This window comes from Pristiophorus japonicus, chromosome 4, assembly GCF_044704955.1.
Source record: "Pristiophorus japonicus isolate sPriJap1 chromosome 4, sPriJap1.hap1, whole genome shotgun sequence".
In the NCBI taxonomy this organism is placed as follows: Eukaryota; Metazoa; Chordata; class Chondrichthyes; family Pristiophoridae; genus Pristiophorus; species Pristiophorus japonicus.
In genome coordinates, this window is record NC_091980.1 from 33915912 (window position 1) to 33928965 (window position 13054).

The following is a 13054-nucleotide window of genomic DNA, read 5'->3' on the forward strand; positions in this document are numbered from 1 at the left end:
TACCGATGGATGTGGTGTATTTAGATTTTCAAAAGGCATTCGATAAGATGCCACACAAAAGGTTACTGCAGAAGATAAAGGTACGCGGGGTCAGTGGAAATGTATTAGCATTTATAGAGAATTGGCTGGCTAACAAAGCAGAGAGTCGGGATAAATGGGTCCTTTTCGGGTTGGAAATCGGTGGTTAGTGGTGTGCCACAGGGATCGGTGCTGGGACCACAACTTTTTACAATATACATAGATGACCTGGAAGAGGGGACAGAGTGTAGTGTAACAAAATTTGCAGATGACACAAAGATTAGTGGGAAAGTGGGTTATGTAGAGGACACAGAGAGGCTGCAAAGAGATTTAGATAGGTTAAGCGAATGGGCTAAGGTTTGGCAGATGGAATACAATGTCGGAAAGTGTGAGGTCATCCACCTTGGAGGGGGGGGGGGAAACAAAAAAAGGGAATACTATTTGAATGGGGAGAAATTACAACATGCTGCGGTGCAGAGGGACCTGGGGGTCCTTGTGCATGAATCCCAAAAAGTTAGTTTGCAGGTGCAGCAGGTAATCAGGAAGGCGAATGGAATGTTGGCCTTCATTGCGAGAGGGATGGAGTACAAAAGCAGGGAGGTCCTACTACAACTGTCCAGGGTATTGGTGAGGATACTGGCTTTGGATGGGGGGGTACAGAGACGATTCACTAGGCTGATTCCGGAGATGAGGGGGTTACCTTATGATGATAGATTGAGTAGACTGGGTCTTTACTCGTTGGAGTTCAGAAGGATGAGGGGTGATCTTATGGAAACATTTAAAATAATAAAAGGGATAGACAAGATAGAGGCAGAGAAGTTGTTTCCACTGGTCGGGGAGACTAGAACTAGGGGGCACAGCCTCAAAATACAGGGGAGCCAATTTAAAACCGAGTTGAGAAGGAATTTCTTCTCCTAGAGGGTTGTGAATCTGGAATTCTCTGCCCAAGGAAGCAGTTGAGGCTAGCTGATTGAATGTATTCAAGTCACAGATAGATAGATTTTTAACTAATAAGGGAATTAAGGGTTATGGGGAGCGGGCGGGTAAGTGGAGCTGAGTCCACGGCCAGATCATCCATGATCTTGTTGAATGGCGGAGCCGACTCGAGGGGCTAGATGGCCTACTCCTGTTCCTAATTATGTTCTTATTTAGAATATTATGCATCAACTTTATGGAGTGCACGGGTCCTCACTGTCCATTGAACGTTTTGCTACATTAAAAACACTGTGTAAACGCAAGTTATTGTTATCCACCATGATCTGCACCACTGGTCAAAAAGATCATCTCTTCTACAATATCCTTAGCATTAATGTGGTTTAAACAAAGATGCTAATCGGAATCTTTTTTTATCTTTTTTAAAAAAAGGACAAACGGTAGAAAGAATTCTTTAAGTATAGATATTTCACTTCATCTGGATCATGGATCATATGGAGACTTATTTGGTGTGCTTGACCCGGGATATATGGTTACTGCCTTCAACAGGAAATCCAAGAGCGCTGGTGAGACTGTTGCATGATGAGGTTTTCAAACCAGAGGAGCTGCACTCCTACAGCGAAGCTGAACTAACAAACTTGCTCGTGTCGTGTGACATTCCAATTCATCCCAGTGACTCCAAGGTAAGGCGCTTGTGTACAAAAGAAAGAACATGAACTAGTAAATTCAGCCGATCCAGCTCACTTCACCACTACTCCCCCCCCCCCCCCCCCCACACAACTCCCATCCATATCCTGCTTCAGAATGCACTCCCAACTAATATCTTGCTGCTTCATGCAGAATGGGGAATCTGTGCAATTTCATTTTGATTACTTCAACTGATGCATTATTTATTGCATTCAAGTTGAATCTTTGTGGTCGGATCAATCCCTACGAGAACATAAGAACATGGCTGATCTTCTACCTCAACTCCATTTGCCTGCACTATCCCCAAATCCCTTGATTTCCTTAATATCCAAAAATCTATCGATCTCTGTCTTGAATATGCTCAATGACTGAGCTCCCGCAGTCCTCTGGAGCAGAGAATTCCAAAGATTCTCAACTCTCTGAGTAAAGACATTTTTCCTCATCCCAAATGGCCGATCCCTTATTGTGAGATTGTGCCCCTGGTTCTAGACTCCCCAGCCAGGGGAAACATCCTCCCTGCATCTACCCTGTCAAGCCCTGCAAAAGGAAATGTTCACATTACAGTGATAACAATATTGAAGCAAATCAGCTTCACTCTGTATCGGTAGAATAATAATTGAGAACATGGCATATTTTGTCTTGCACTGTCCTTCTCTGACTGCAATCCTTTAACTTTCAGGGTTGGAGCAGCACATCTTTCTGGCCATATTTAGTAATTTTGATAGGCTGTGGGAGGAATATTTCTGTTTTGGAATAAATAGTGCTGCAAGTCTAGATGTAGTCACAGTTTGGAGATTTATTTAAAATATATGTAAGGACATTTTAAAGGCAGTTTTATTGTTTGTTTAAAAACCCAAGTTTTTTTTTGGGGGGGGGAATTATTTTAATTCTTTAGCTTCAAAAACTGACTGATAAACGGAGGAAATTAAAGCTTGAAAAATCAGGGTAAATTTAGAGAAAATCAGTTTTTTATTTTTTTTTTAAATCTGATTTTATTTAAACTAACTAAACCTAAAAAAACAAGTAAGAGACTTACCAGGTGCCGTTAAACTAAATGACATCCCACAATTATTCACTTCACAGACACTACTTTTGCAGTCCGAAATGGTGTTCCAAAAGTAAATGTACGTTTCCATCATCACAGAATATTGTCATGCTAGTTTAACAGCGAAATACATTGATGGTATTTGTGGGTAGATCATGTACTGCAAAATATCGACTGCTAAAGTTAACATTCAAAGTAGCACATCACCACCATTGTATTGTGCAGCACAGATATTTTTAAAGTCTGACTGAAATCTGAAACAGTTGATGTAATTTGTAATTTTGCAGTATATGCCATGAATAGTGTATTGCATGCAGTCACTCCATTTTGTTACTATACTAAGATGGTCACAGTCATTATCAGCATGCGCTTTGACAATGATATGATGCACACAAATCTTTGGACTTGTTTATTAGCAAAAATAAATTATGGGAAACAATCAGGTTTTCTTGAATTTGACACGGAATTGTGTTTATTGGTGGAATTCATTTAAAACTGAGTTTAAGGGGCTCTAAATATATTCCTCTTTTAGTGTCCTCCATAAAATCTGGAAATAGCATAAGAAACAAAGCCCCATTCCGCCAAGGTTCACACTCTTGTTTTGAGCAGTAAAGTACCTTAAATGTGCTTGTTTGAGGTTCTAAACGCCTGGATCTGTGAAGCACAATCACAGTTTACGGTGATGCTAATAAAAGACCATGGTAAAAGTACGATCACAACTTACTCATGGGTTTGCTGAATCAGGTAACTTGGTCCCTTCAGTTCAATATTTGGTTTGGAGTGGGATTGAAAGTTGCATAGCCAAGTATAGACTGAGATGGTCAAGTACTTCACAGGGTTATGGGAGATGAGGGGAGCGGGAGTAGCAGCATCTGGAATACAGCTAGCAAGGTTGAATAGTGAAAATATGGGGACTGGTAAGTATTGTGCAGGTTCATTTGATTACCCTTGTGAATCAGAGTGTATTTCTGGAGAACTTTCCCTCCGATTTAAATAGGTGGCGTGCATGGTCGATAGTATGTGTACAGTGGAGGGAGAAGCTCAGTAATCTAATCCTTATCCTATGTTTATATCTTCTGAAGCATTACATGCTTGTCTGACCAAATAAAATGAATCATGGCACTTTCACACTTAAGACAAACCTACATAACTCTTGGTACTTCAGTATTCATAAATTTTAAAAAACGCCCTTTTTTGATCAATGCAATCTCGCCCTAATTTCTCCACAGAACATGCTTTATATGCTACTCTGTTCTGGTAATCTTTAAGAATTAATGACTTTAAATCTTTATATGTGAAATAAAAATTGGACAAGATCCTGTTCCCATTACGAAAGTTAAGTTTTATGGACCATAATGTCAACAATTGCTCTCTCGCCATTTAATCATAACTGATCAAGTTTTAACTTTTTCATTTCAAAATCACTATCGGTGAGGTTTAATGTTTCTTGATACTCAATTAGTTAAGGTAGTTTGATAAAATTGCTGAGGTTTTTGTTTTAAAGATCGAAGGAAGCAATAGATTTGCCTAATATTCCTGTGTCCAAAAATACTGACTTTGTTATACATTTGTGATAATGATCGAAACAGTTAATGAGCATTTTCTGACTGTCTCAAATACTGTACGTAGAATCCTCTTGGAGAGAGTAATTACTGTGTATTTTGTCTTTGACATTGAAAGCTAATTAACTGTTAGACTGTGGAGACTTTCTTGTTCGTGTCCTTTTCAAACTTATGCCATCTGGCTTCCAAACTGCTTGAGAGTTCTTGCATTATTTTTCCAGTGATGAAGAGAAGATTTAAGATAGGCTATTGCCTCCCGGGTTCTGTTCCAGTGCATTGAACCTCAACTCTGACCCTCGTAATCTAGCCAACACTTCACATCTGTGTGATGATGGTTGCCAAAAACCTCAGTTGTTAACCAATGTTCATTTTCACATTGAACTGTCTATAATGTGGTCTGCTGGGAAAATGCCATTCTCAAAAAAAGCAGTGACATTTGCAGAACTCCTGTCTGCCTGACCAACAGTTATCTGCCAAAAGGCCAATATAGCTTCAGGTGTAGAGTTGAGAGTTATCTTGTGTTCCGCAATAATGGGGCGAAAGGGATTTGAAGACCAAATGTGTTATACAGAGGATGCTATGTAGGTCGTAGTATGATATTACATGTATTGGGTTAGTGGAACCATCCGTAAAGCATGACCACAAGTGTTGTATATCTCCCCGGATTCTACATCTGCGTAATTGGTGCGTTGCACTGGGACTAGTGTGGTCACTTGAATTTTCCCTTGTTTTTGGCAGCAGTTTTTGTTTAGATTTTTGGAGAGCGTTTTACCATTAATAGCAGCCCTATAGCTTCATTCACTGCTCCCTGTGACCTGATGGGTAAAAGTGCTGCCCTTTGTAAGAAACCCATACTGACCTGAAGATGTTGCGGGTCTGAATGCAGGTCTGTACTAAGTAAACTTGTCTCGGCTCATTTGGGTACTACAATTGGCCACAGTGGCTCTTGGAAAATAAAGTAATACTCAATCAAGGTCTTTTCTATCCAGTGATATCTGCTGGGTTGTGCATACATATGGACCTTAAGGAGAGCACCAGATTGGGCTTGATTCTGATTTTTTTCCATGGTTGAAAGCTTTATCTAAGGAACCAAATCCCAGCAAGAGTCAACCTCTTCAGGGGAGGATGGGGAAAATTGGGTAAGGGGAAAAAATAAGCTTATTCACTATATTCCTTACTGACAAAGCGTGTGTCTCTATTTCTCGCTCTCCCTCTCTCGTGTTCACAATTTAGCAAACAACCTTGATTTGAAAGTATATCGGACTTGAGCCTAAAAGACAGATGTTCTTTGGCTGCTTGCTGAAAAATTTTCAGAATGTAGCTGTCGCAGTGCCAAAACAAACAGCTGATAATATGCTTCAACTTTTCTTTGTCATGTTTTCCTGGTACATATTTTGCAGGAGCATCTGTGTTCTTCACTGTACGCTTTGTATGCCTATGTGCTAGATGGCTCAGCTTCACAGATCCAGCCTCCATGTGATGTGACAGGAGGAAAAGTCTATAAATTGTGCCTACATCAGGTAAGGTGTGGTAGAAATCAAACATTTACGTGCTTATCATTGAAATCTAGTTTTTAAAATAGCTTTAAATAGTGATTTTTACTTATTCGCACTATTCCATTTTAACGCCAAGTAGCATCACATATTCCAACTGGGCTTGTATTCACTGGAGTTCAGAAGAATGAGAGGGGACCTCATAGAAACATATAAAATTCTGACGGGGTTAGACAGGTTAGATGCAGGAAGAATGTTCCCAATGTTGGGGAAGTCCAGAACCAGGGGTCACAGTCTAAGGATAAGGGGTAAGCCATTTAGGACCGAGATGCGGAGGAACTTCTTCACCCAGAGAGTGGTGAACCTGTGGAATTCTCGACCACAGAAAGTTGTTGAGGCCAATTCACTAAATATATTCAAAAAGGAGTTAGATGAGGTCCTTACTGCTAGGGGGATCAAGGGGTATGGCGAGAAAGCAGGAATGGGGTACTGAAGTTGAATGTTCAGCCATGAACTCATTGAATGGCGGTGCAGGCTAGAAGGGCCGAATGGCCTACTCCTGCACCTATTTTCTATGTTTCTATGTTTCTATCCTCTTGGTTGCGAGTCTTCCAGATGACAGGTGCTTGTCTGACCCCCGAGCTGCTTTTATGTAGAATGGAAGATGATCCCTTTTGTTGTGGAGGGGAGACCCGAGTACAATTTGGGTCTGTGATAGGAACTTAAATCTGTTGGTAGTGAGTCATGTGCTTTAGATTCATTACCAAAGCTAGGTGCTGTGGAAAATCAGCAGGATATGTGGGTATAGTTCCATAGGACATTAAAGCCAGCGCCTCAAGTTGATTAGGCTGAAAATCTAATGGAATTGGACTCCACACTTTTAAGGAATGATATTGAGCTCTAGATTTGCTGGTATTCTCTTTGATATGAGGAAATACAAATATGAAGGAAGGCTTGGAAAAATTGGTCTTTTTTCATGACAGCAACACAGCTTACGGGGCGATATGATGGATGCGTTTAAAATTAGTAAAGGTTAGGACGTGGTAGAGAGAAGCAGATTGTCTCCAGTAGTTGAGAGGTTAAGAATGAGGGAACATAGATACAACATTAAATGTAAGAAATTTAGGGCGGGCAGGAGAAACGTTAAGAGTTGTGAGACTGCTCCATTCACTTCCAGTAGTTCTGCTCGTGGTTGAGGCAGAAACTGTGTCAGCTTTCAAGATTAGATTGGCTAGGTAGATGAAGGAAAAATATTTGGGGGAACATGGGATCAGGGTGGCTAAATGTGATTTAAAAACGATTTGATCGCGTGGAGGATAAACACTGACCTGGGCCGAATGGCCTGTTTCTGTGGTGTAATTTCCATGTAATATGAGCTGCCTTCAGGAAAATCTGTAGCTCTGAATCAGAAGAATACTTAGCAGTATTTGCAGAATCCTACGCTATTTAAATCCATAATAGACCAGTCATACTCTATGCTGTAGGGGGGGTGGTGCAGGATTTTGTATGCATCTGTCATCTTTGTTTCAAAGTTTAATTTCTCCTCTTCCGTCCTCCCTTGCTGCAACACACACCGTTCCAAGTAATCTGCTTTCAGGTCTATCCCAGTGCAGCTCTTGTACTTGAGCAAAATACTGCAGATGCAGGAAATCTGAAAAATAAACTGAAAATACTGGAAATACTCAGCAGGTTAGGCAACATCTATGGAGAAACAAACCGAGTTAACGTTTCAGGTTGATGACCCTTCAGATGCAGCCTGACCACCTGAGTACTTCTAGCATTTTCTGTTTTTATTTTTGCTCTTGTACTTATTCCTGAAGGGGTATGTGAGTAGATGAGATTGACTTTTATTTTCGTTCTACCCCTCTCCCTAGCTGGAGAAGTGACTAATCTCGACCTGGTAGCACCAAGATCTGAATTACAGAAATGAAGCCCATATGCTGGCTGAATTTCCCATTTGTTTTCGTTTAGCCCAAATACCATTCCCTTGCCTTGGGACTGCCCTTGTGTTGCTTTGGTGAGATAAATGAGCGTGGCACTGGATGACTGTTTGCTTTCCTTGTACATTTTCCTTTGGGAAGCACCTAGTTTCCAATGGGCGTCTCTGATGGCACAGCCAAGATTTGATAAATCATTTCCCATTAGAGTTTTCAAAACATCATGTTGCTCCTTGCCTTGGTGTATCAGCATCATTTAGGTACATACACTGCAGTAGGGAAACAGTGGTTGAGTTGTAATCTAAATTTCGGGCCGGTTTTAGCTGAGCAGCCCAACATTCCCACATTTCAGGTCTGCTCCATTTAAAATGAATGTTGTTGGAAATGAGGGGAAAGCCATGTGACCTTGTGCATTCTGTGGGAATTTGCTTTTGCGAAAAGACTTTCACTTGTTTCCTTCCAGGATTATAATTACAGCATTTAAAATGCAAAATGCAAAAAATGTGCATGTATTGAATTTAAGTCAAATCACAATGACTTCTTTGACCAGTATGTGTGCACCATTTAGGTCAAAGGAAATGCATGTTTAATGAAATCTAATGTCACCCTGTTTCACAGCAATAATCAATGAGGACATCCGGCCTTGGCAACTGGTGCAGAAACAAAATTATAAATGGAGCTGCAGAGGATTATTGTAGGCTCTTTTTTTTTTTGCCTTTTTAGAATTTGTTAAAAACATGACACAGTCCTGGAAGAGTTATTTGGGGAATGGGACATAGGAAAGGTTCTCAAAGTCTTTAAACAGACCAATCCCAGCGATCAGCTAACTTAAGGAGTGGATGCCCTTTAAGGGGATCTCCTTGTTGTCTGTCACTTTGCTTTCATATTCTTTAGACAACTTAGAATATTTTCTTAATGGTGAGAGGCTAGGCGCTGTGGAGGCGTAAAGGGATTTAGGTGACCATTTACATAAGTCACTTAAAATATATTGCACAGATACAAAAAGTAATCACTCCATTAGCCTTTATCTCAAGGAAGTTGAAATTCAAAAGGGAGGATGAATGTTTCAGTTGTACAGAGCCTTGATCAGATCCCATCTGGACTACAACATTCAGTTTTGGGCACCAAACCTCAAGAATGATGTATTAGCCTTGGAGTGGGTACAGCACAGATTCACTAGAATGATACTGGGGCTTAAAGGGTTAAATTATGAGGACAGGTTGCATAAACTTGGCCTACATTGCCTTCTGTTTAGAAGGTTGAGGGGTGATCACATTGTTTAAAATGATAGTGATTTGATAGTGTCGATACAGAGAAACTTTCTTCTGGTGGGGAAATCCAGAACAAGAGGGTGTAATAAAATTAGAGCTAGGCCATTTAAGAGTGAAATCAGGAAGAACTTTTTCACACACAGGATGGTGGTGGACAAGGCTGTGTCAGTTGACATTTTTAAGACTGATATCGCTAGATTTTTGTTGGATAAGGGTATTGTGATATATTCACAGAGCACAAGCACACACAGCTTCCGACATGGCAGTCAGCTCTCTCAGAAGCCTCCGGAATCTGCATGCTTCTGTTTATTATTAACTCTGCAGTTGCAGTACACAATACGCCCACATCCACAGTGTGGGGCTACAAACATTACAAGCTTACAGACATTACACTTCTCCCTCCTTAATGAAGAAGTTATTATAACAAACATCATACATAACTTTCATGTTTATACATAACACAGGATATAGACTTATTTTTTTTTCCATATTTACAAATTTAACTTTACCACTTGTTTTCTGTTTCGAAGAGGATAGCTTCGCTCTCCAAACCTGGTGTCGATTTCACACTCATTCGAGGCTCATCCTGATAAACGTTTTCTTCCAAGGAATTTCCTTGCTTTTCATTTAAACTCACTCTAACTTCAGGCTCTTTGTTTTCCGGACTCGGACTCAGACTTTCATTCTGACTCTCTCCTGGATTTGTTTCCAGTACATTGGATTTAGGATTTGCTACTGGTATATCAAAACTATCCGATGAGTCAGAAATAAATGAATCATTCCCACCTTCAACTCCTTCCATGCCTGTAGATAAAATATGAACAAACCTAACCTGTCCATTATCAAACATCTTTACCAAATATGTGCGAGGACCACATATCTTCACCACTCTTCCTGGTAACCACTTTAACCATTTATGGTGATGGTTCTTCACTCTCACCTTCTGGTTTAATTTCACACTTCTCTCTTTTACTTTACCTCTATCATGATTCTCTTTCTGTCTTAATTGTGTCTCTTCCAAGGACTGTGCCAAATTTGGTTTTAACAACGAGAATCTGGTTTGTGGCTGTCATTTGAGAAACAACTCTGCTAGTGTTCTACCAGTAGTTGTATGAGGAGTATTTCGATATGTAATCAAAGAATTAGCCAATTTGTGATCCAATGACAACTGTCGTTTCCTTGGATTTGGATCTAACATTTGTTTTATGAGCGCACGTTTTACAATTTGTACAGTGCGCTCTGCTGCACCATTCGAAGCAGGGTGGTATGGTGGAACCTTGGTATGTTTGCTCGTGAATTGTGCAAATTCTTCTGAACGAAATTGTGGTTCATTATCCGAAACAATCTCTTCAGGGAGGCCAAATGAAGAAAATAATTTTCGCAAAATGTCCAATGTTTTACTTGTTATTTTCCACATTGGAAACACCTCAACCCACTTCGAATGTCTATCAATCACAATGAACAATTATTGTCCTTCTAACTTAGCAAAATCAATATGTGGCCCTGGGAGGCCATTTCCATGGCTGTAATGGTACTGGTGGTGGTTGCTTGCTTACCAATTGACATGTCGTACACTGACTCACGATGTACTCCATATCTTTACCAAGACCTGACAACCATAAATAATTGCGTGCAAAACTCTTGGTCAAGCACATTCCCAGGTGCTGGTCATGGAGGTCTCCTAATAATTTGGACTTTATTTGGTATAACTACTCTTGCACCCCACATGATACAATCTTTATCGATTGATAATTCATTCCTACGAATGAAGAATGGATGTGTATCTTTGTCTGTTACCTGGTTTGGCCATCCATTTGCAATATACTCATACACCTTTGATATCACTGGGTCACGTTTGGTTGCTCTACCAATCTCTTCAGCTATGACTGGCAGTTCATCAATGTATGAAGAATAAAACACTTCTTCCCTATCGGGTGTAACTTGTGATGGGGAAGGCAATCTAGACATTGCATCAGCATTACTGTGATCAGTTGATCGTTTGTATTCAATATCATATGTATATGCTGACAAAATCAAAGCCCATCTCTGCATTTGGGCTGCAGCTAATGTTGGAACTGGAGACTTTGGATGGAGGATTGCTGTTAGGGGCTTATGGTCCATAACAATGGTAAACTCACGACCATACAAGTATTTGTGAAACTTCTAGACCCCCAAAATTAATGCCAAAGCTTCCCTTTCAATTTGCACATAATTACTCTCACTGGCACTGAGAGTGCGTGAAGCAAAAGTAACTGGTCTCTCCTCCCCACTACGTGATACATGAGAGACCACTGCCCCAACTCCATACGGAGAGGCATCACATGCTAGCTTAATCTCCTTAGATATGTCACAGTGAACTAACATGGAGCTCTCTACCAATTTGCTTTTACACTCCTTGAATGCTGAATCGCATTCTTTTGACCACTTCCAATGGACCTGTTTTTTCAAAAGTTCATTCAGTGGATGTAATACTGTAGCCAAATTTGGTCGGAACTTCCCATAATAGTTCAAAAGACCCAAGAATGAACGAAGTTCAGTGACATTCCTGGCAGTGGGTGCATTTCTAATTGCATCCAATTTTTCCATGGTTGGATGTAAACCATCTTTGTCTACTCTGTACCCAAAGTACTCCCCTGAGTTTTTAAATAACTCTCACTTATGAGCAGACACTCGTACTCTGCTTCTCTAGCCGTTTGAGGACTTAATTCAATATGTTGTTATGAATTTGCCTATTTGGTGCAGAAATTAGTATGTCATCCAAATAACATGCTACCCCTTCAATATCTTGCAAAATCTGGTTCATCACTCCTTGGAATATGGCAGGGGCAGAAGACATTCCAAACGGTAGCCTATTAAATTGATATAGGCTTAGCTGAGTATTTACAGTCAAACATGACTTGGACTCCTCAATAGTTCAAGCTGTAAGTAGGCATTCGTAAGATCCAGTTTTGAGAAGATCTGACCACCTGTCAGTGTTGTGAACAAATCTTCTACGTTTGGCAATGTATTGGGGACATTACTCTCTCGAACCTGGTTTACGGTTACTTTATAATCACCACACAATCTTACCTTACCATCGGACTTGGGTACAACAACAATGGGTGTAGCCCAATTACATCGATCTATCTTTTAAATAATGTTCTCAGTCTCTAGTTTTTTGAGTTCTTGCTCCACTTTCTCCTTGAGTGCATATGGTACGGAACGTGGCTTGCAGTAAACCAATCTAGCGTCCTTCTGTACCCTGACACTCGCCTTAAAGCCTTGGATCGGACTGCCCATTTCGCAGAACACCTTCGGATACTTCTTGATAACCTCATCTGTTGATGAAAATCTCGCTTCCACACACAAAATGTTACTCCAATCCAGCTTCAGTGAGCTCAACCAATTTCTTCCTAGTAGGGCAGACTTGTCTCCTTTCACTACTATTAGAGGCAAGTTCTGAAATCGATCTTTATATTTCACCGGTACGGTGATACGACCTGCCACAGGAATTTTCTCTCCCGAGTAGCCTCGCAGCTCTATCTTGGATTTCTCCAGTTGGAAATCACGCAATTTGTCGAGGTACAGTGACTCCGGTACTACACTTACAGATGCACCCGTGTCTATTTACATTGGTATCTTGAATCCCACAACATCTATGTAGAATTTGATGCTTTCCAAATCGCTGTCCATTAACCTCGTGCTCCTGATGACGTGTAACTCTAACATCTCCTCGTCCTGTTGTTGTTCTTCCATGCTATGTAGTCTCTTGGGATTTCTACTCATAGCTTTGGAAGCTGGTTTACCCTTCAGTTGGCATGCCTTTGCAAGATGCCCAGTCTTTCTGCAGAAGAAACACTGCCTTCATGTATGGACAACTTTGAGCAATGTGTTGTCCCAGGCACCTATAGCATGACTTCAACGCTCTGTTAGACTTTGCAGTTTCTGAGACTTTGGGCCTCCACCATCTTTTATTTTGAACCTGCAGGTGATTTACCTCGGTTGACTGACGACCGTAATTATTATTTAATTCTCAGGAATATTGTTCGGCCATGCCCATCGACCTCGCTGTCTTGACAAGCAATCTCAAAAGTCAAGTCATCCGTCGTCAATAACTTCCTTCTAATCG

At 40.6% G+C, this 13054-nt stretch overlaps 1 protein-coding gene across 3 annotated transcripts in view; it reads left to right on the plus strand.

The window, feature by feature from the left end:
- hmgxb3 (HMG box domain containing 3) overlaps positions 1-13054 on the plus strand; it is a 92796-nt gene that overhangs the window by 72314 nt on the left and 7428 nt on the right. For all 3 annotated transcript variants that reach the window (XM_070878092.1, XM_070878091.1, XM_070878093.1), the window contains 2 exons: positions 1501-1634; positions 5646-5765. In XM_070878092.1, the coding sequence (XP_070734193.1) occupies positions 1501-1634; positions 5646-5765 (254 nt within the window). The remainder of the gene's footprint in view (positions 1-1500; positions 1635-5645; positions 5766-13054) is intronic.